Here is a 24,546-nt window from a genome sequence, read left to right as displayed (position 1 = left end):
AAAATTCCTAAGTCGCCCTTGTGCTGCGGCTTGACTATTTCCTACATACTGTTCATTTTCTTTTGAATTTTCCAGGTAGAGGTTGATAAATAATATAAATAGTACTGATTCACCGGAACCAAATGATGACAGCGATGGAACTATATCAGGTTGCCAGCCTGGAGATTTCTTCAATTTTTTGGGTCTATTGCTACAAGGGATCTTAGCTGCTTTGGCTTTTAGTTTATTAATGGGTTAGTTGATGACAATTTTGTAGCGTTAACATTTTTTTTAATACAACTTGATTGCTAGATTTTTATTAAATTCCATGATCTTGGCGCAAAACGTGCTGCAATTAATTGCCTTGTACTTTAAGCAGTTTTCGTTGTAGTTGCAAGTGTTTTTGACTAACTCCTGTAAATTGTAAATTTACTACTAACCTGGACTTAGAACACTTTCAAAAATACTTTTTAGAAAGTTGAAATAATTTTTAAAAAGCAAATTCACTCAGCATTAACTTTTTTTTCTACATATTTTCACTTTACACATAATTATACATGGCACTGCTAAAAAAAACTAACAAGGCAATCAGGAAAAACTCAAATAAGTTTGAAGTCTTTCCATTACAGTTTACCATAGGTTGTCACCGTGTTATCTTCCATCAATAGAGATATATAGTAATTCTTTAGTCTTACTTTAATTTTTCTATAAGTCAGTACGTCATCTGAGGATATATTTTGATGAATGTTGTTCCATATTGTTGCTGATATTTTGAATAATAATTTTTCATTTATATATCTTATTTATCCAACCAGTGCACGTACCGTCGCATGACGGAAGGGCCCAATTTAATTGATCCCTTTTTTCAACTAAAGAAGTTTTTTGTTTGCATTTTCTTTGATTTAACAATTGTCGTAGTTGATTTTTTCATAATCTGGTTGTCGTTTGTTTTTGGTTTCCAGAAATGGCAGATCAATTTCCAGTCAAGAAACATTGAAACAATATCATATTTTAATTTCAAGTCGGAGGATGAGTATTTTTTGGGCGATTGCAACAAGTATTTATAGCCCAGCTTACTTACTTTTCTAGTGATGTTAGATTTGCTGAATTTCCGCTGAAAAGAATGGCTGGATAGTGTAGATGACTTATGACAAGCGCATTTATAAGCAGGTTTCTTGTTTTAATTGGGTATGGTGTTTTGGTTGATTGAAGTGTTTAATTCCGCGCACCATTTTTCTCAAAATCAATTTGGTTTTCCCTTGAAATGTTAAAAATTGGTCTAAAACGACTAGAACATAATTAACATTAGTTTTTTCTCTGTTAAATTGTCTAGTCTATTTGAGTATTTTTCTTGAATAATAATAATAATAATAAAACAGAATTTAGGATACATCCATGGGAGTTAGCTCCCGAATCAAGTTTATGAGATCAATCATATTTTAGCTTAATGATTTTAGTTTTTTGAAGTTTAAGCATCTTGTGCATCCGCAGTTGATTCTCCAGGTGCAGGTATCGACTTCATTGTAGATTTTCTCGTAGAATTGCCAGTACACTCTTGATATTTTTGGTTTAAACGAGTCACTTAATAGGACTTCATATTTCAGATGATCGTGAAATATGTTTGTCAGGCTGCAGGCGCGTTGCCAGAAATCAGATTCGCATTTATGAAGTCGAAAGTTCTTCGCGTCTAAACGTCTTGTTGTTTTCGGTCGATTTGATTCAGTGAGTTCTATAAATCGCCACCATTCCAGGTCGGTCTTTCCTCTTAGAATGTTCGCGAACAAAAGTAGTACATGCATTTCTTGGTAAAGAGACAAGGGAAGAATTTGAAGAGTGGTTAACCTCGATTTATAAGGAATTTGTTTATTTCCAAGTATCCATTTCGTTGCTCTCTGTTGCACTTTTTCTAAGGTGGCACGATCTTGCTTTGAGGGTTTCCAGACTGATGATGCATAGCTAACGATAGGTACTACATAGCTTTTATATGCATTTTTCCTGTTGTTCATGGTTGTGGCAGGTGATAAGTTTCTTTTGATGCAGTATAGGGCCTTCAGTGCTTTGCTCGCACGATTGTTTGCATGAGAAGTCCAGTTAAGATTTTTTGACATTATCATTCCAAGATCTTTAAGTTCGTTAGGCTGTTCGAATTTTTACGAGAATATGCTTAGGTTGCACTCGCCCTTAATTACTAATGTTTTGCTCTTGGTCATATTGAGGCGCATTTCATTGGTTTCACACCACTTCCAGACTTTTCTAATATCGATGTGCAAGGTAGTCGGGTCGGTGCCCATAATTTTATAGTCATCCGCATAGCCGTAGCACGATGACATGACACATTTTGGCAAGTCGTTGATGTATACTAAGAAAAGGAGTGGCCCTAGAATAGATCCTTGCGGCACTCCACTATAAATTGGCAGTTGGCTTGAGACCGAGCTGCCGATGCGTACTGTTTGGGTTCGACCGGTCAGGTAACTTTTGATTAGATCCAATATTGGGCCTGTTATTCCAGCTCTGCTGAGTTTTTCGATCGTTATATTATGATTGACTTTGTCAAAAGCCTTCTGGAAGTCGAGGTAAAATGACGCTAGGAAGTGGCAGTTGCTATTGTCAAAGTTCACAAACAGGTATTCGATTAGGTTTGTTATAGATGAGCGTCTTTGCCGAAAACCGTGTTGAGATTGGGACAATGCGGTGGATAAGATTGGGTACATTCTGTCGAAAATAAGTTTCTCGAGAACTTTGGATACTGCTACGAGGAGGCTGATCGGCCTGTAATTATCTACCATTTGTTTGTTCCCTTCTTTAAATATGGGGATTTTTTCGCTTGTTTTCCAGAATGATGGGAAGTAGCATTTGTTTGCAATTGTGTTGAATATGAGATGCAGTGAATTTGGTAGGGAGTCTGATAATTTTTTCAGCAGGTTTTTCCCCATACGGTCAAGTCCTTTGGCCTTGCTCTCGTCCAGCGATTGGAGAACGAGTTGTATTTCTAGTTCTGAGAAATGAATCATCGACAGCTTGTGCTGTCCCTCTGTGAGAGTATAATCGTGGTGATTCTTACTGAAAACGGATTGGAAGTACTGATTAAATAATTCGGCTTTTTCGATATCGGTATTAGCTGACTTATCGTCAAGAAATATTTCATTTGGGATTGAGCTTGTTTTCATGATAGTTTTGGTATTTTTGGACGTTTGAGAAGATTCCAGACTTGAAAATTTCTGTTTCATGATTGCATTGGTCAGCTGAGAGCGATAAGGACAATTCAGATATACAAGTCCATGTATACGTCTAGTATGATATCAGGATTGTTGCAGAGCAGGATATCCAGGCTCTTTCCAGTATCGGTTATGATGAATTGTTCCAGGTTTAATTCCTGGAAGTTGTCTAGGATGCTTTGTTCGTACTCGCATTTTGATGAGAGTGATTTCCAATTTGTACACGAGAAGTTGATATCTCCAACATTGACAAGATTTTGTATGCCTTGCTCGCGTTGTGCTGCTTTTATTAAGTTCAGCAATGAGTTAAGTTGATCTAGTGACCATCGGTATGGGCTATACACAGGGGCACAATATATACAGCAGACAAGTATTGGTACAGATATCTTGAGTTGAACCATTACACAGTCTTGCATGCCTGTATCAATGCGGTTATGTGGTATGTTGGCGTTGATGCCAATTAGAACTCCTCCGTGTTTTGATAGACCGGTTTTTGAAGTTCTTTCAGATCGATAGAGTTCAAATTGAGGCAAGAATATAGAGTTAGGCAAAGTAGTTGGTATTGACAGCTTGTGTTTATCGCATTTGCGAAGTTTGATCTTCGATTGTAGTCGAGTATGCTTCGGACGTTGTAGAGGGGTAGGCTAGGAAAGAGTTCTAGTCAATTGGAGATTGAGTTCTCCGTTTTTTCGGTTGCAACTGCTGTCCATCTGTTTTCTATTTTCTGGTAGAGTTTTCCATCGCGGATGCGCAGGTTTTGTTTATCGATGTTTTCGTTTATGAGCTCCCGCCGTTTTTGCAGTGCTTGATTTTCAAGTTTTGCTTCATCCACTGATAGCTCGGGGCTGACAAACACAGGTTTGTCATATGTTTTTAGGCGGCAAGCGGATGATAGTATTAGTCGTTTCTGCCAAATTGGGACTTTTACCAGTATGATTCGGTCCTTGCCTTCCTGTCGTTGACCCATCCGGAACAGATCAACTATCTCTGGCACAATTTGCATGTGCTCCAAGATTTCCTTTACTTGTAGGATGTCATTTTCTTGTCTTTTTCTTTGATCTTTGTCGTTTAGTTCAGGGATGCCGCGGATGCGGATTCCGTTTTGATTTTCTTGTTTCGGCGTTGCGTTTATCGGTACCTTGGTTTTTGCTTCTGATTTGATCTCATTTGGCTTCATTGTGGTTTGGGAGAACAGCGTTTTAATCTCCTGTACGTTCTTTCTGAGTTCGTCCATGTCCTCTTCAATCTTCTTGAATTGCTTCGGCGAGGTTTGTTCAGCGTCACTGACTGCTTTTCGGATTCTCTCATATCCGTTGGAATCCACACATTTGTTGCAGAGTAGAGCAATGTTTTTTCCCAGTGTCGTAATACCATTGATTGCTAGATCGCTTAGGCTGGTACAGCTTTTCGTCAGGTGCATTTTGCAATTACACACGATGCAACAGAATGTATCTTCATTCTTTTTGATTTTTTGTTGGCAAGTTTCGCATACGGAATCAGTGGTCATTTCACGATTTCGTGTCATATTTGTTTGGTGAGGACTCCGAGTCAAAAGACTCAAAGAGTACACTCAGTTATATACTAATGTAGTAAAACTAGAAAGGGACTCCGAGTCAAAGGACTCAAAGAGTACAACCAGTACGAGTTTTACTAACCGTTTTATTGTGGAGTTGCTGAGCGTTGCCTCTTCTTGGCTCTTCGTCGATTCTTCGATGGTTTGCTTTTCGTGGAGCGGGTTTTGAAGATCGCGTGAAGGTTCGGATAGTAGTGCAAGACTACCGAGAGAGATCGTAGTTCTAGATCAGATGACTGGTGAAGCTCGCGATAAAGTCCTGTGATGTTTTCGTCTAGACTCTCTGATTTACTGATAAGATGTTTTGTAACGTCGATGATAATCGTGTCAAGAGTTCGTAGCTCGTCGAATATATTTTCTGCTCCCGTACGCTGACAGTAGACAATAGCAAACAGATTGTTAAAACTTCTGAGAGTATCCAGGAGTTGCTGAGTCGTAAGGGGTTTGATCTTTTTAAACTCTGTGATCGAATTGTTGATAAGATCGTGCCACAGTATATTAGATTTGCTCGTTGCTCGTATATAATCGGTAGCGTTTTTAAATTTAAAGTTCGTCCTTGGGTTCAGGTTAAATCCCCCCTCGGCGTAGACAATTTGCTTTACTATATTTTTCTGTTCAGGGGTTAGACCTTGTTCGATTGAGTGAGAAAGGGAACTTGCGGCTATGATTTCTAACATAGAGATAAAAATAAGGAAATAGATAAGGAAAGAACTCAGCTGGTACTGGAGATGGAGAAAAGAAGGAAGAAGCTGTTTTCCCAGAGACCAGGTTTGTTGAATTTGGTATAGTGATAATCAGTAGTTAGAAATAGAGGGCCACCACGGCTGCCCTGTTATTCATTTTTAACTGAAAATAACTATTTAATAAGTTTTTCGACTGAACACAATAATCTGTATTTTTTGCATTGAATTTAAGAAACTAGGGTTTAAAGTATTCCTATTTGGTTTTCCTCCAGTTGTTGCCTTGCAAAATTTCCATTGTTATTTTTACAAAAGATAAGCGTGTCCTCGGCGTATTGCACAACTTTACACGAATTGGACATTTTTTTAAGATCATTTATATACAGTTTAAAAATTAGAGGTCCAAGAACAGAAACCTAGGGTACTCCTGATGTAGTGAGATCCAATTAGATTCGATTTTATTTAGTTTTTTTTTTGCTGTCGGTTGCTTATGAATGAATTTAACATTGTAATCGCGCTTTCTGAAAACCTGACGTATTCAGTTTTTTTGTATAAATCTACGATCATTAGAATCGATTGAGTTTGGTAGTTGTAGTAATGAGCAAGCATCGTATTTGCTGTTGTCAATTGCTTTTCTTAAGGTGTCTGTACAGTATAAGATAGCGTCAATTGTTGAAAAAGACGTTCGAAACCCACATTGAGTGTTGTCTAGGAGGTTGGACTGTAGGTACTCATTTATTTGGTTACATAAAAGTTGTCGTCAAAAACTTTCGATAATGCGCCGGTTATGGAAATTGGACTGTAATTTTCTGGGTAGTCTTTCATGTAAACTGGTAAAAAGTTTCATCAGAAATTCATTTAGGAATGTAGGTGTGTGTAACTTTCTTTGCATCGATCTTTCAGTTGGAATATCAGACGGTCCCGATGTTTGTTTTTGCATTAAGGTTTTGTAATTTTTTTGCATTCAACGGTTGTCTCGAACCGGAATGAAGTTTTTAATGAGATGTGGCATTCTCTAAAAAAGACGTGGAACTGCTTTTTTTCTCAAACAACCTAGCGTTGAAAACTAGGAAGTTTTCATTATGTTCTGATTTGTTTTTGATTCTCCGAAATACTTTTTAGTACAGAAACGCTACTTGCATTTTTTGAGTTTCTTCTAGCATTTATGATAATCCATTTTTGGCGCTCGTTCTTTTTCGACGAAAATAACTGACATAAATTTTTTCTAGTTTTATCATTTTGAATAAATATTGTTTTTGGTGGGGCACAAAATTTGATAGCTGTCACAATATTAGAATTAATAACTTTGCAAATCTCAGGAGTGTTTTGTCTTTAGAAACTTTCCCAGTTCATCCTCGAAAGATTTGTTTTCAAGATCAATTCTCAGTAGTTCTTTTTGTCATATAGCGTGCGTTTGATAGGTGTGACCTGACGCAATCTGAGCCCAGTAATGATTAATGTGACTAGGTGGTTCGTTTTAAATGGAGGAGGGAAAATAAATGACCGGTTTGATTGGTCTTTTAAGCTGAAATCAGTGATTAAACAGTCTATTAGGATTTTTGAATGTGTAGGTATAGTTTTTTTTAGCAACTTCAAGGTTATACGGTATGAAAAGTGTGTCAAGGAAAGCTTTCTCATCTGCTTCCAGTTAGGTTGGAGTCTCTCAATAAGATCAGGCTAGAATTGAAGGATTGTACATAGTCTATGGATATAACAAAATCTTCAATAAATGCAAGCTTAATGTTTTATTGCGGGCTGGACGATTTTTCACCAATATTGATCTTTCATTTTTGTTCAATGAGATTTTTTCTATCACTGATTTTGTTCACGAAAGCTTCGATTTTTGTTCGCTTCCTGTTTAAACTTCTACAGTCTAGATAAAGGATTTTGATGTTATCCCTATAATTCTCTAATTTGTGTATGATGTTTATGTGTGATGTTTATGTATGATGTTAAGGAACAAGGGTTTGGATGAATATCCACTGTTTGCTTTAATTTGTTTTAAAAATCGTACTAGTAGTCATAAGAATATTGATTATAATAAAAATTAAATAAGAACAATCGTGCGCTTGAGAGGGGACGATTTCCATTCTTAAGTGCGCAAGAGTGGTACTGCGTAAAATATACTTAGAAAAAACTGTGACAATCCTTGGAAATTTGTTTCTATAGCTTTGTTTTTCAAACAGCTATAAATTAGTTTGATCAAGATCACTAAATCTAAACAGAGAGATACTAACCAAGATAAGAAACATAAGAATTTTATTCATAGGAAAAAACGCCGGACTTCATGAAAAAGTTTTTCTTAACAAGTATCTACACATGAATTTTAACCCTGAAATTTTTGCGTATTGTTGAATGTTTGTCGATGACCCTGAATATAGCCCTTTAAATCACATAATTGTTGCCTGTGGTTTTGGATCGCCTGTAGGGGTGTTTCCGCAAGTGGTAATTGGTGTTGGACGAAGCATTAGTGGTGTAATCAGGGGTTAATTTAACTCCAGGAAGGTTATTTGAATATTGGCAAACAACAGAATGGAGTCAAGTACGAAACGGCACACCGTGCTCATCATTGAAATGAGTTTTATCCCAGTATAAAAAGCTCCAGTCTTTGATGTCTATCATTATCGAGTTAAATTTTACATATTACAATCAGTTCGGGTTTTTGAGTTTATTTATTATTAGAGCGATTAGCTGTTGACTCTTATTAAAATCATCGGTTTTCGAAAATTTTTTCTTGGGGACGGAGTTCGTTTCATCTTGTATTAGATCACATTTCAATTGATGCTCAGAATATTTTAGTACCTTTATTTTTTCCTTCTAGGTGCTGCCCCTGTACGATTGCACAATATTATCATTGGGCAGGGTTTTAATTCTTTTGCGAGCCGTTGTGCTCGATCGCAAAAGCACGTTTTTTTCTCATCTGGTTTTGGGAACGCTGAAAATCTCTGACGGCTTTTTTCATTAAGCTTTCAAATGTTAGTATCTAGCCTGGTTTCCGCTTGCTTTGCATGGGATCGACTGTTGATCATCTCAATATTTTGTCGATAACCTTCTTTTTGATTATAAAGAACTGAAGAAAATTTTCTAAGTGGTGTTTTGTTAAGTTTGTCGATTTCATCAAAAGTTAGCTTATGACTCATTTTTGCGTTTGTTATACACTGATTGTAAATTGAAAAATGACTGGGAACTGATATATTAAAGAATCAATTGATTGGCAAAGGTTCTGATAAATTTTGAGCGCAGAATGGAAGTATGAAGCTTTAAATTTGGAGCGCTTGACGGTTATCATCAAAAGCATATGTTGCGCTGCTAAAAAACCGTTCAATGACGTTAGATGTTGGATGTAAAATGTTAGTGATGATGAATTCTTCCTTGCATGAACCTAATTCTTCGTTTTTTGAAAATTATCAAGTGCAAAATTGTCATAAGACGATGTTGGGGGACATTGGAGACCACATCCAAGGCTAGTTAGACGAGACAGCTCGCTTGTATGATGACATCTCAGTAAATTTTCTATCTTGGATTTCAAACATCGGAGAGTGAATAATACTAGCACCTGTCGCCTAGTACTTTTACATGGGGTAACCGTAATGTTCAAGAAATGAATCAAAAACAGCTCGCGTTTCTCCCATTATTACATCTTCACGTTGTAGAACTTTATGAAACGAGTTGAAATTTGCAATTTCCTTTTCCAATTCGGGGGTTTCAACATTTTTGCAGGCTGTTGCTATAAATCCCATCTAATTTCTAATAGTTGCTAATTGCTTCATCTGCAGGAAACTAGGATTGTGCCAAAATATTACGAAGCTTCATGTACCATTCAACTATCGCAAACATGCTGGTCTATCGAGTCTCCTTTTTCTGCTCTGGTCGCAGTTGATTGTGTCCGCTCAGTTTTCCTGCTTGTGGCGGCTCCGTTTGGTGCTGTTTCTTATTGTGATTCAACAAGGTCGTCCTGTCAGTGTTCTTTTCTGTACCAGTATCTTGACGAACCTGCGCTTCCACAGAACTGCGTCATTTGCATGAAAAACTTTGAACAGGCCATTTTTGGTGTATCCCACATCTTTCACAGGCATGCTTTTAGTCTGAAAAACAAGAAAGATGTCAAAATCATGCGAAAACTTAATCTGCGGTGTTAGGAGGAAGCAACCGGTGCGCAGCATTTATACGAACCAATCATATTACTTTCCAATATAAAAGCACCTATTAATTGGTAACATCAATCAATTAATTGTAATTGGAGACGTTCAACAATCAATTAATTTAGTTGCAATTACTGTAATTGCAATGTACTTTTGAATACCTCTGGTAAAAATCTTTGATTTTCACAATTTTGTTGCTTAGCGTTTTTCTTAACCCTAATTTTGTTTTCGACTGAACGAGAGTTTATCCGAGTGTGTTTTTTCTGTCAAGTTGCCGCTCGGTAATTGTTTTTGAATACCGGTAACTTGACGAAATTATCAAATTTTCGAAATTGTAGTTTTTTCAACATGGTAGCTTTCCTTTAGTTTTTGACGAAGTTATCAAATTTTCGTAATTGTGGATTTTTCAACACATTAGTTTTCCTTTGTTTTTTGTCTGTTGTGCAGTGCTAGAGTTGTGTGGAATCGAAAGTGGTAGATACTCAGCTTCGCCTCTGTTTATAAGAAATATGTGCCTTCAATTTAATTAATGTTTGAACATATATATTCGTTTTTTTTAATATATTGCACAGATGGCGTACAGGTATCGTTGAAGACTTTTTGTCATTGGTAAAACAAAAGTGTTGTCGAAAACTACTTTTCGAAAGTTCGCAGTTTTCTCAACTTATGCTTATTTCAAGAAATGCTAAACGCTTTAACGCCTTTTTTTTCTTTGAAATTCGTATCTTTGATTAATCGGCGTTGGCAGTTCATAGTAGTCGAAATTTACACTCATGTACTTATCTCTTATTTTTAGGATTTTCTTTGTTCATTCGATTTTTAATTCGTAGGTTAAAAGATGTTCAAATATTTCCAGTCATTTTTTTTCGGTTTCTTTGTTCGTTATACTTTTTCAACGTTCTTTGGCTACGTTTAAACAAATCACTTTGACAGGGAGTATGAGGAAGTAAGTTCGGGGGCAAATACAAAACTACGGTCACCTTGTTTCCAATTTTCGTTTCCAATTTCCAATGATTACCCTTATTTTTTTAAATCTAACCGCAAATATTGGCGCCACTTTTGGGGTTTTTTATAGCGTTTTCAAAGCATGGGCGTTGACATTCGAATAGTAATAAGTTAACACAGTTGATGCATCTTAATTTATCAAATGAGCCGAAAGAAGTGATTTTTTTCAAACAATACAACAATGAAAACTCGATTTCAGAAAACTTCTAACTCAATATATCTCGCAATTTTTTGAAATGCATAATTTTTACATAATGTAGCTTTATGCTTCGCGATTTGTTACATGCAAAGTTGGCGTGGATGCCTTCTGTTTGTTTTAATCCAAATTATTACTTGCAAAATTGAGTCCTTTAATATTTGGTGCCACTTTTGCTGAATCCCATTGGCAAATTTATTAGCATATGTAGCCGCTTTATTCGTGACTAGTGTTTGTCAGTCGTTAAGCTTGTATGGCTGAGTGGATAATGCGTGAGACTCAAAATATCTTGACTGCAGTATGTCGCAGATCGAATCCTAGACCTAGCCGAGTTTTTGCTAATTTGAGGCTTATTTCTTTTTTTTTCTAGAGCTGCTTTTTGGGCGTTCTCGCCAGTGCTTGTGAAGCCCAGCTCCGCCTCTGTGTAAAAGTTGTCGGCTTATTGTTTGATGTGTTGTCGTAAGCAATTTTTTTTGTTGTGCAATTGTTTTGGTTCTATCGTGTTGTTTGTAAATTTACTAGCCCTAGTTTATTATACTTGCCGTTTATCTTTTTTTTTCACTTAAAAGCTTCAATAGTTTCGGCTCATGTTTTGTCGGCTATGTGACTAAATTTGATGTTGTTTTTCATTGAATCAAACAGAAATTTTACGCACCGTAGCAAAAAGAGTAGAATAAACATCTTGGAATTTCGGAATTTTTTAATGCATGACAATAGTTTCGTTTGCCGCTCAATGGAAGTTTACCCAAGTTTCGGTGTCTGAATACCTCAAGTTTTGGTGTATTAAAGGTTTGACTGTTCTTTTTTTCAGGTAGTTTTCACTTACGAAGTAGTTTTCACTTATACAGGTCGTGCTGAGATTTTTCAGGAAAAGTCTTGAAATTTGTTCGAGCTCAAATTTGAGTTTTGGCGGTTTTTTTTGCTTTCTTTTCGAGTTCAGTTCATTTTCTTTCTTAAGGCAAAATCCACTATCAAACAGCAAAAGTGCAAAGGCTACGAAGATTTTGAATGACTTTTAGTTTTACAAAGCACTTTAGTTTTCTGATTTTCCAGCAGAATAAAAAAGTACCAATTGTTTGAGTTTTCCCTAAATTGTTAATATTCAAAGAACAGTAATGTTTTTTTTTCCTCCGAATTTCGAAAATTTTTCAATGGCTTTGTTTTTTTTTTCGTCTGCTGCTGTATTATTTTCGAACTGTATCGAAAATTGACCGAACTAATCAGTAAAAGTGAGTATAGAACTATTTAGATTCAACATTAACTAAGTTTCTTTGAATAACTTAGAAGAGTCTTTCAATAGAAATTGATAAAAATAATTGAAATTTTAGTTTTTTATGTTTTTGGTGTGTCAAAGCAGAATTTAAATTAAATACGAACAGCAAGAAATGTGAGCCAAAATAATAACTTTTTCGAAATATAAGTTTTTTTTACGCTGGTTTTTTCGGGCTAGCAACTTGTTTAGCTGAATCACTTGGTATCTTTGTTCATCTCTTAACGTCATGATAACGGCATCTATTTTATCGGCGTAGTGGTCTAATTTTGTGTAGTTTTTTGTGTAGTTTCAAGGAGAGCATAATTCTATACTCCCTTCTGAAGCTCATAAAATGCTAAAAATTTTGAATTTTGGTGCTATGGGAATACACTCAAGTTTTTTTTCGGCTCAGTTGCCGCATGATAATTGTTTTTGAATTTTTGCTAAGCGCCGTTGATTTTATTTCTTGACGTGTTTTCTTTAAATATAAACTCATTCCAGTCAACATTTTGAATTTGTTCTACTTTTCGAAGTTCGCAATTGTTTTTTTTCGGATTCAGTGCCTTTCCTTTTCTTTCCTATCTGCTAGCTTGAAATTATATTTTATGTGCTATCGCAAGTTGTGTTTAGCTCCGCTCCGACCATTGAAAATGGGGTGGAACTTTGTATTCGGCTGTGTTTTAGTTCTTTTTTCTTTTTGTTTTCCACGGAAAATCAAGTACCATAAATAATCATCGGACTGGGTTGAGTGATATATTATATGAAAGCCCCATCAGTGGCAATTCGAACGACATTAGAAATTTTCAAAAATTTTCCTCAATGTCGAGAAAAACCGATTTGAAGTTTTTTGTTTCTAGTCTTGTTTCGAGCGAATAACGCGAGCGAGCACTCGTAAAAAGGCTTTTATAGAAGGATAAGCCGTAAAAATCAATTCAAGCACTGAAACTTCAAAGCAACACTAATAAATCAGGTTTGTGAAGTCTTAAGCGCCATTTTGGGAATCAAACATTAGAAAAAAAATCAGCAACAACATTTTTGTAAGTTTTTTTGTTTTTCTTGTCATTTTCCGACTAAAGCTTTTGTCTATCTTGCCATTTTCCCTCAGAGTGTCGAATATGTTTGCCTAAGTTTTAGTCTTTTTTTCAATCTTTTCATATTAAACCTCGCACAAAAAAAACATCACTAAATTAATAAAGAAAATTTGTTTTAGTTTTTTTTTCTAAAATATGTTCGGAACATTCGGTGCTACTTGCACAGCAACCGACTATCATTGTTTATAAATATTACTGGTGCTCTTTTTGATAAAGTTGTGATTGATTTACTTGCATAACTGAAGTTAATGAAACTTTTGTTTTTGAGGATTCTTTTTTCACAGGTATGTACTGCTGAATGTATGGACATGTAGGGTACCGTAACCGGGTTTTTCGTTGCCGATACCAGCCAGCGCTGCTCACAGAAGATGTTAGTTTCTCATCATTTTTGCTGCTATAATTGGGAATTTTGCTTTTGCAACCGACTATTTTTTGGATTTTTCGGTTGTTTTGTTTGATTTTCATTATAATTCTTCAATAGTTGCCACGGCAGTCAGGTCGTATCATTATCTTTTTCTCATGGTTTTTCGACTTATCCTGTTGATTTACATATATGGCATTGATTTACAGATCCTGTTTTTTCCACATGTGTAAGAAATGGTGTCTTGTGTGTAAATACAGATTTGGATTTCTGTTCTAATGATAGCTGTTCATTTTCGAAAATTAGTGCTTTTATTGAAAAGTAGACAAAGAAAGCCGCTTGCTGTGGAAGTGCCACAACATTTCGTCGGAGTCTGTTTTTTTTTGTGATTTTTGGTTATTACCCTCGCGATAAGCAAGGGTATTGCAATCGGGTACTAGACTTTTTCCCCGTAAATATCTTTCTTTACAGGACTCACCTCCTGGTTCCTGAACTCACTCATATAATTCCTTTATTTTAAATTCAGTTAACTACCTGGCGCATGTGGCGCAGAGATAACGCACACAGAGATTTAGAAGACAAAGGCTTGTGGTTCGACTCTGGCGAGGAACTGTTTTTTTTGCAGTTTAGTGCTTGCTCGGACTATCATCCGTCTGCTTATTTTTAAAGAAAGAAAGAATTTATTTTCATTGTTAATGGTAAATTTGCATACAACGAGAATTTAAATATGAAGCACCAGAAACAGTGAGGGGACAGTTAACGAACCCAATTTGGTTACACAGCACTGCCCGTTTTATCAAACGAAAGACAAATTTGTGATCTTCAAAGACAAGGAAAAATGTATAAATCTGAAAACATAAAAGAAAATATTGGAAAAAAAATACTCAAGTTTGAATAAACAAAGCAGCAGATTTAAGGCATTGTCTAGACAGGTTATTGACATAAAGTCCAAGCTCTGTATCAGTATTTAAAGTGATTGTTCAATCGTAGTCGGTATAAAACCAAATTAAAGAAGAAGTTAGTTCAAATTCATCACCTATAATTTCTGAAACTCGCTAGTCGTAGGTACCCCTATTCGGTTTCATAAACAAAACTTGAACTTGTTCCCTTTACGGTTACTGCTTCTACTAACTGTGTCCCATCCCTTGAAACCTCTCTAACATCAGCAGAGCTCATTGAGGGCTAAACGGTCAGTAGACATCCAACTGAGCCCATGTGGCAGTAACCAGCCAACAAGCCTAAGTGTGGTCTTCAAAACGCCGAAGACGCATTGAAAACCATATACATTTTGTCGACCTAATTCCCGTAGCGCAATTTTTTACTGACGATTCAGCTTTTTTCTCAGTTGCTTCAACGCCCATGCTTGCCAACGAGGACCTGGAGTTCGATTCTAGTCTGAATCTGTTTTTTTAAACTGAAATATTGGCTTTTTAGATTTTTGCCTGTCTGCTTATTTTTGCCGGTTTGTCCCTGCAGAACGACTTTTTTGAAAGTTCGACTTCTTTCTAGCTTTCCGAAAGCTCCATGTAAAATTTCTGATGATGCAGGTTATTTTGTTCGGGATCTTTTTTGCTTTTTTCTTGCAATTTTTATGTCTTGACAAAACAGTTTTTGAAGGTTTTTTTTTCTTCAATTTTTGATTTTTGCTTTCAATTAATCTTTGCCACAGTCATTCATTTTTGTATCGTAAAAGGTGAGACGCTCAGCTTCGCCTCTGTGTCTAAATTTCCTTTAATTTTTTTTCTCTGGAAAGAGCGTTTGAATTAGGTGAAAAGTACAAGAATGAGCGGTAATGTCAGCGAAGTAAATTAGGGAGGTCAGCTTCTCACTAAATTTCGTCTAATTTAGTCAAAAAATGAAAAATGGTGAGACCAGCTTTTTCGCAACTATTTTTTTTTTTGATTTTCTAAGAATCCAAATCCCGGCCAATAAGGCTTGACGTCCACATGAGTTTTTCTTCAGGTTGTCGAAATTGGCTGGGGAAAATTCAAAAACGGACCCTGCATCTTAATTAGAGAGTGAGTGATCGATACAAAATAGGGCAAAACAATGGAGTTAGGTTATAGTTTTAGAATGAGATTTGAGTTTGAAGATTTCGCAGCATAATTTTAAAACAAACCTGGTAATCCAGTTTCTCAAATTGGGAATGGAAAAAAATTGGCAATCATGGACGTTATACGTTGATGTTTTCAGGAAACTTGAAATTTGAAAAAAAAGATGTTTATTCAATTAGTTTTGTTTGTCTCAGAGTTGCGTACAAAACAAAGGTAATCGGTTCATGTGCAAATAGCACAAAAAGTACCGACTGCAATTATTTGAAACGAAAATTTTAAAAAATAAAAGAAAAACTTGGCCTCCGTACCAGCTTCATTTTATAATTAAAATTGGCAGGAAAAAAATACAGACCTTGCGCCAGTGATCCTTCCCGCCCCTATAATAAACCAAAAGCGTCGGTATTGATTTGCTTTTAATAAAATTTCACTCAAGCGAAAATTTGACAGCGTTCTCCATTCCTTGCTCTGACGCCATCTTCAGCTGTTATTCGTTTTAGTAAAGAGAATTAGAGAACCACCTGATGTTCGGAGAAACTTGAAAATTTGGTGAGTAAATTTGGAATGCTGTTTCATTTTGCAATCAATTTTGTCAATATTGAACTAAAGCCTGATAGTTGGGTCCCGTAAATTAGATAGAACACGAACTTATGATGTTCGAAAACAGCATGCGCATTTTTTCACTGGTTTGTTTTTGAATTAATTTTGCAAATGGCGCAACAAATCTTTCATTCTTGCCTGTTCTAGGGAACCAATTATCAAATTTGTAACCAGGGCTGTTGAATTGAAGGCGTTTGGGAACCAATTATCAAATTTGGGAACCAATTATCAAATTTGTAACCAGGGCTGTTGAATTGAAGGCTTTTAGGTTCTACGACACTTCAAAGCAGGCAGTAGGAGCCGCTCTGATCCACTTTATCAACATCTTCACCTCTAGTTATTACAGCGGGGATCCCTGCACATGGTTTGTGCGCTATGTATTATTTCTGATATCAAAGTGATATCTGTTTATCTATATATACTCAAAACCTTAGAAGACTATAAATTGAACGAATGTGGGCGTTAGGTACCACATTTATTTCGCCCCTCTGAAATTTTGTGGCACATTTCGCCCCTCACACTTTTATCCCTCATAATTTGACACATTTCGTCCTCACACAATTTGCCCCTGATTTATTAGTTAATCAATCGCCGCTTTATATACTTGAGGGCGAATTGTGTGTGGGGCGAAATGTACCAATAGTTTCAGAAGGGGCAAAATATGTGAATGCCAAAATGAATTAGATGAACATTTCTGTAAATAAACTGCGACGAGTGATAATACCGTATATGATTATCTTCGAACTAATGTCTTATAGTTTGCAAAGAAACTCTTGAATAATTGAATAAAATCGTATCAACTCGAATGATCACTTCAGCCTTACTCATGACATTTTGCAGCGGTTAGCTAGTCTGACACGAAATGTTTATGTTTGTAGGTACATCATCAGTTTCCTTCTTGACTCGACTCTGGGACTCCTCGTCATCTACGTGGGACTGTTCATTTCTCAGGTCATAGCTCGCAGGTCTCATTTGGACCAACTGCTCCTCGGTCAATATGGTATGTGTTATTAAAGTACATGAAATTTATCGAGATGCCGCATTTCCGTTGCTCAGAGGCTTCGCTTCAAGTATATTAGTCGCATTCTAGTGGTATTTGAAGAAAAGATAAAAATCAAATCAGTATTGATTATATTCCTACAACATCAATGATATTTTTGAACTCTTTGCTGGCGGAGCGTTTGAGACAGTGTAGGAAGACGACAGTGTAGGCGAGGTATGATTCTTTTCAAGCTTCCGTCTCCATCAAAATCTGATATTCTTAGAGACAACAGCGACTGCGATCGAATATAGCGAATACATGTCATTGAGGAGAGGAGAACCTATCAATAATGTTTTTACAACCTACCTTCTGGGTGTCCGATCCTGCGCCACATCAATGTTTTGGGTTGAATAAAAGGGCGGGGTCTTGATTTATGTTGATAATAAGGGTGGTATGTCGCAATTGAAAGCTATAACTAACCTGAAAGTTCTTCTTGTGTGTTTTCTTCATAAATTTATTGCAAAGAAAAAATATCATTTTTCTTGTAAAAAAAAGAGCCCGGGAATTTATGAATGGGCTATCACAGTTGAATCGCTTAAGTGTTCTTTTCATCGCGGATAAATTATTTGCTTCAAATAGTGTTTTGAGACATTTCGGAGCTAACTAAGTATGAACGAAGTGATTTATTATTCCGACGACTGAAAGTGTGGAGTAAGTTTGTCTTCGAATGGGTTTGTTTTTTTTCACGCAAAAGTTCAGGTACCAAAAATAATCACCCTTATAATCATCAAAGTTAATCGCAAGCCCTTTAGTCGTGATTCGAACGATATTAGAAATTTTACAAAAAGTTTCCTCTTTCGAGAAAAGCGGGTTGGAAGTGTTTAGTCTTGAGAGTAAACCGAGCGAGCAGGCTTATACTAAGGCTTTGAGCTTCAACTTAAACGATGAAAACTTATTTTCACATCAGTTTTCGAACTTTTTTTAGTGCCTTCTTGGGAATGAAAAATTTTCAAAAAATTTAACTTGTTGCCAATTTTTTTTTTGTTTTCTTAGTTTTTTGGAGCCTAGGTTCCAGGCTTTTGTTCAGATGCTGTCTTCGCCTACGACCAATAACCACACAAGTTCAATTCTAATTCATTGCTAACTAGAAAGTAATTTACACTCTTCGTCAAAAATAGTGCAAATGGCGTTAGAAAAATGTGAATGTCTTCTAGATCCGAAAATGGAAGGGTTGAAGTTGGGCTGAAGTTTTATGGAAAAATAAATCATAAAATTAAGAGTTTGTAAATAAAAACGGATTTTTATTTGTGTGTTTCAGCTCGATTTTCTATGAGGTTTACACTGCGTGCCTTAGCGAGCGTAGTGTGATAGTACGCCTATCTTTTTTTCTAACTTAAGTAGCAAATATTGGTGCCACTTTTGGGGCACCTTCGCAACTTTTTGACAGCATGTGCTTTGACGTTCCAATAGTAACACAGTTGATGCATTTTTAACTCATCAAATGAACCGAATTTTAACCATTTGTTTAAAAAAGCGGTACAATAATTTAAACTCGATTTAATAAGTTTTTGGGCTCAATTCATCTCGCAGTTTTGTTGACATGAGCATAATTTATACATAATTTGGCTTTGTGCATTTCAATTTATTATATTCAAAGTTAGTGCGGATGCGCAGTTTATTGTATTCCAAATTATTTCATGCAAAATTGTGTCTATTTGTTTTTTGGCACTTTTGCTCCATGGCATTGACAATTTATTAATGTGAAGCGAGTGTATTAGTACAAACCTTCTTTTTTTTCCAACCGAAGTTGCAAATATAAGTGCCACTTTTAGGGCACCTTTCCAGCTTTTTCATAGCATGTGCTTTTACCTTCGATTAGTAAAAAGTTAACAAAGTTGATGCATTGTAATTCATCAAATGAACCGAAAAAAGTGATTTGTTTCAAATAAAATTACAAAAATGAAAGCTGGATTTCAGAAATTTTCTCACTCAATATATCTTGCAATTTTTTGAAATGCATAATTTATATAAAATATGGCTTTATTCTTTGTTACTTGCAAAGTTAGCGTGGATGCCTTCAGTTTGTTCTATTCCAAATTATTACTTGCAAAATTGAATCTATTTGTATTTGGTGCAACTTTTTTGAATCGCATTGGCAATTTATTAGCATATGTAGTTGCTTTATTCGTGACTAGTGTTTGTCGGATGTTAAGCTTGCGTGGCTGAATAGATAGTGTGTGAGAATCAAAATCTCTTGATTGTAGTAGGTAGCAGATTCGAATCCTACCAATATCCGAGCTGTTGCTAATTCGAGGCTTATTTCCACTTCTTCTTTCACTTCATAGTGCTGCTTTTTGGTCCTGTTTTCGCAAGTGTTTTCGAAGCGCAGCTTCGCCTCTGTTAGAATATATAGCTTTTTTTTTATTTTTGGCTAGTGTTAGCAAATTTTCAAGGGCTTGTAGTTCAGATGCGAGGACAGTGTACTCTAATTCTCTTGGTCGTAGGATCGATTCGGCCACAGCAGAATTTCAAGAAATTAAATGTTTTTTTGAGGCTTTCTTTTACTTTTTCTTATTTCTTTACAGTGCTATTTTTTTATCGTTTTCTCGCTAATGCTTGCGAAGAGCAACTTAGCTTAAGTATAATAAATTCTTGAGTATATTGGATCTGCCCTGTTTCTGTCGGCTTATTTGATGCTTAATAAGTTTTGTTTCAATGTTACTTTAACGCTACCAATTGTCATTTTTGACCTTGTCTCAAATTAAATTTTTTGAGGCTAGGGTTGCAAAACTTTCAGCTGCATCCTTGTTAATTGCAGCTGCTAGCTTTAGCGAGTGTAGTGTAATAATACGACTGTTCTTTTTATCCAACCTAAGTCGCAAATATCGGTGCTTTCTTTTGGGGCACCCTTTTGATACATGTGCTTTGACATCCGATAAGTAATAAGTTGATAAGTTAATATTAAGATAAGTGGTAAGTAATATACACATGCAAAATTAGTGTAGATGCCGTTTGTTCTGTTCCAAATTATTACGTGCAAAATAGTTTATATATATTTGGTGCCTTTTTTGCTGTATCGCATTTGCATTTTATTAGCATATATAGCTGCTTTATTTGTGACTAGTGTTAGCAAATTGTCAAGTTCTTGTGGCGCAGATATGAGGATAGGGGACTCCTAATTTTTATGGTCATATGATTAATTTTGCCACAACAAGTTTTTTTTCAAGGTTTATTTTTAGTTTTTTAGTAATTCACTTTATAGAACTACTTTTTGTCGTTTTCTTGCTGGTCTTTGCGAAGCGCAGCTTCGCCGCTGTTACAATTTTTTCTCAAATGCTCCGTGTCAACTTTTTTGACTATTTTACTGGGCTATGTTTTGTGTTGTATCGCAATTGGTGCTTAGTCACTGTGTGAGTTCTAACTTTTGTGAATGATTTGAACCTTGATCTTGATTCGATCCTCCTAGTGTAGCAGTACTGTATTGTAGGCCACACCACTTCGGAGCAAGTGAGGGCGTGGTTGTCGCAGTTCGCTGTCTATCTTGTTGTGCTGTGCGTGGAGAAATTATCAATAGCCCTCTTCATGATACCTCACTTCTGGCACAAGGTAATCAAGTCAGTATTTTCGGTTGCATTTATGGTAGCCGGTTGTTATTTCGGTTGGTTTATATGCTGCCAAACGATCATACCTAGCCACTGCCAAGTGAACACAAAACGTATTTGAAGAAACAAGCTTCTCATTTTTTTAATCTTCTCATGTTGCAATTAAATTTGAGTCCGTATCCTCCGTCTAATTAACTTAATAATGAGCGGCTGCATATATATATAATTTTTTTTCCGTTTAGATACGTGATCTGCTGCTACTGCCGTTCTCTGACTCGCCGGACTTAGAGCTCATTGTCACCATGCTCATCATACCCTTTACAGTAAACGTTAGCTTTATTTGTTTGTTTTTCTCAAAGGTCAAATTTCAGTAAATTCTTTTTTTGGCCAACCAGCCCGGAGCGAAGGTAAATTATTTAAGTTGACAAAGAGCGCATATAACGAGCGCTCATAGTAAGCTATGAATTACTTACAAAAGCTCACCTTGTAAATTGCAGCGCACGTGTGATTTGAACTATCAATCATATGACTGCTGGGTACCATCACTACCGGAGCGCCACCATGCCACTCTTGTCAATTTAGGGAGGATATCGTTAACTTTATTAAAAGATTTTTTTTCAGCCAATGTCAATTCAGCGCTTTGAGTGTTGACTGACTGCTTAAATGTGTCGTTTTCATTTTTTGGGGTGATGGTTTAGGTATTTAGAGTGGATGGTTCAACATGGTCCGCATCTACATTTTTATAAGAACTACAGTAATATACTGGTGTTATACGCATTTTTTCTTTGCTTTTGCTTGTAAATAGACAGTTCGTCTCCGTTCGTTTACAGACAATCAGACCTAGAACTCTGCTCCAATGGGGGAAAACGATGGCTATAATATCATATTTGTTTATTAATGCAGGCTTTGATGTTCTGGTTGGTGGATAATTTCCTAATGCAACATGGACAGCAGGAGAGGTACACCAAGATTATGACGACACTGCACAACTCGAGGATCGTCTACGGACCCAACAAGGATCAGTTCGGAGATGCACAGGTCAGAATTGCTCTACATATAATTACAGTTGTCTCAAATAATCATTAACTTGATTGCTGTGAATTTGTAATTGCCATCGATTGAAGTCATGTGATGCAGTGCAGTGTTATTTAGGTGTTGATCTTCAATTCAGTGGAGGAGCAACGACTAGAGGCTGACATCAACCCCTTCCTTGTAGACGCCACTGCCACTGCTCTATCTGAAGCGAACCTGAAGATAGCTGCATGTCCACCTTGACACCACACGTGAACATGATCACATGGTACGAAGACAATGTAGATCATATATGAATGTCTTTCTGCGCTTGCCTCGCCTGTTGTGCATGTTCTTCGAGATGATCGTGGTCACATCAAGATCACAACATTCCAACAGGCAAACCCTCTATTTATTGCCAATGTAGATTAATTTAATGGCGCTTGATTTCAATTTGTGGCCGTCCTGGATCTAACTGTTGCAACCTGAATGCGAAATTCTCAATTTGTGTAATTGGATATGTCTTATGTTAGACTGTCGACCATTGAGCCAGCTATTGAAACCGATCGCTGATACTAATAGTTCAGCTTTCTCTATTTATATCTTCGATAATGAATGAGAATATTGGCGCTATTCGAATCCGTTATACTTCCCGGTATTTTCACTAGCGAGCCGTGGCGCAGATGCGAGAACAGGGGACTCTAAATCTCCTAGTGGTAGGATCGAATCCGTCACATCAGAATATTTCAAATGTTTGTTTTATCCTTTTCTCTACTTCACTTTAATAGAGCTGCTTTTTTGTCGTTTTCTCGCTAGTGTTTGCAAAGCGCTGCTTTGCCTCCGCGTAAAATTAGCGTCCTTAAAATTAGCGTCCTATTTCTAAGTAAAACATCATAATTTAAAATTTAGTCTAATTATGGTAGAGAGAAAAATACAAAGAAAAATATTTTCTGAGCAAAGATGGACTAGAAAGGCTTAGGGTAAATTGAACATAACTCCTGTGTTCGTCTCCTGGTAAGGTACGAAGTTTTGTTGTGTACTCTAACTGTATGTATTCTATTCTGACTAATCAGGTTAAAATGTATATATTCGCTATCATCAAAACGACTTAAACTGTAAAATGATTGTGCTATTTAATTTTTTTGTTTAATGCATTGTTCCATAATCTTGCAATCATGCTATTTCGATTCCCAATATTATTCGATTTATATATCCCCAATATTTTATTTTGATGTATTCTGATTGTGCTATATATGCGATTAACATTCCAATAATTTATTTTCCACGCAATTTAGAATAGAAGAGTACGGGAATTTTGTTTTTTTTTTCCGTACAACGGAATTAAGTGGATGGTTTTAAGGCCAATAGGTCAATCTTTTATTGTCACACCAAAAGAAAAGGCAATTGATGTGTACCTAGAACAAAGGTTGCACCTCTTTTTTCCCCTCTGCATAGCACGCAGTAAAGAATATACATATCGGAAAATCTATTTACACAAGCAAAGCTTGTGTTATGTTATGAACTTTCTTTTTTCCCGACCAAAATTTTGTTCATTTTGATCAACTACCAGCTTTTAACTACAGCCAGTGCTAAGGATATTAACACAGACTATTATATTACAAATAGCACTTTAGCTTCAAGGTATCATGGAGCTGTTAGCGTAGAGGTAGCGAATGAGAACAGCAACAAAATAAGAGGGTTCGAACCTGGGTAGGTTCGGATGTTTTTAATGAAATTTTTCGTATACTAGCTAAAATGCGTCCGCTTTATAAATTGAGGCACACTAGTTGGTAAAAAATTTTTTAATTGACGGGTACTGCTAATGCGTCATAATTGGCTTGCGTCACTTAGCAATTATGTACACTCATAAGTGGCGTGCGTCAATTAAGAAATTTTGTAGACTCAAAGTTTTGCTCCTTCAGTTTTTCCCAGTACCGCTATCGGTCATAATTTTGTTTGTGTATGCGAAGTGCAACTTAACCTCTGTGTATATATTTTATTTCGGGCTTTACTATCTCGCCATGTTTAAGAGTTGATGAACGTAGCTCAGATCTTATATAGGTCCCAATTTTTCTTTTCAGGAAAATTTTTAAGATTTGTTCAGGCTAAAACTTACTTTTTCGCTGTTGGACGTTTCATTTCTTTTCAAGTTCAGTTATTTTTTTTCTTGAAAGGAATGCAAACTCCACTATCGAGCAACAATAATGTAAAGGTCATTAAAAATGTGGTGGACTTCTTTTTTTAAAAGAAGAATTGAATTTTAAGTTTTCCCATCAAAATGAAACTTTTAATCATTGATCCAGTTTTCTCAAATTGGGTTAATTTTATCAAACCAGTGTCAATCATAAATTGTTTTTGAAATTTAAAGAGCATTAAGGACACAATTTTTCTTTGAAATCCAAAAATTGGAAGTTTTTTCAGAAACAAGTCAATGTTTTTTTTGTTTTCTCGCGTTCATGACTTTTTTCCAACTGTCTCTTGGCTAGTTTTAAGCTTTTTCAAGGTATTATTTAGCATGTTTAACAAAAGAATTTTTCGCCTTTGAGCTATACCGTATAATGCAAGGCCGAAGAAGTTTTTTCGATTTTCCAGTTTGACATCTTTGTTTTTTATTGTAAAGACCCAACATTGATTTGCTTGCAGAATTCCCCCAGGTGTTGCGAATTCTTAAGAAGATTCACAAAATCAGGCTGTCAGGGTAATCTCAGGGGTTGAAATCTTTAAGTTGAAATTATTTCGATCGTTCAATTTTTTTTAAAAAGGCGTTGTTAGTTGCCCCCGTTCATTGTTAGTTGCATTCATCTCG

The 24,546-nt window shown here is 36.1% G+C and overlaps 1 protein-coding gene across 1 annotated transcript; it reads left to right on the top strand.

The window, feature by feature from the left end:
• The first annotated feature begins 79 nt into the window (after positions 1–79).
• On the top strand, positions 80–23,045 carry LOC134844555 (store-operated calcium entry regulator STIMATE-like). Its single transcript, XM_063861282.1, has 8 exons — positions 80–233; positions 16,046–16,094; positions 16,414–16,509; positions 17,024–17,145; positions 20,615–20,733; positions 20,972–21,058; positions 21,633–21,767; positions 21,882–23,045. Exons 1-8 carry the CDS (start codon positions 230–232, stop codon positions 22,002–22,004), a joined length of 735 nt encoding a protein of 244 aa, XP_063717352.1. The 5' UTR covers positions 80–229; the 3' UTR covers positions 22,005–23,045.
• The last annotated feature ends 1,501 nt before the right edge of the window (positions 23,046–24,546 follow it).

This window comes from Symsagittifera roscoffensis, chromosome 4, assembly GCF_963678635.1.
Source record: "Symsagittifera roscoffensis chromosome 4, txSymRosc1.1, whole genome shotgun sequence".
NCBI lineage: Eukaryota > Metazoa > Xenacoelomorpha > Acoela > Convolutidae > Symsagittifera > Symsagittifera roscoffensis.
Note: the sequence above shows the minus strand (reverse complement) of the source record. Positions and strands in the feature narration are given on the sequence as shown.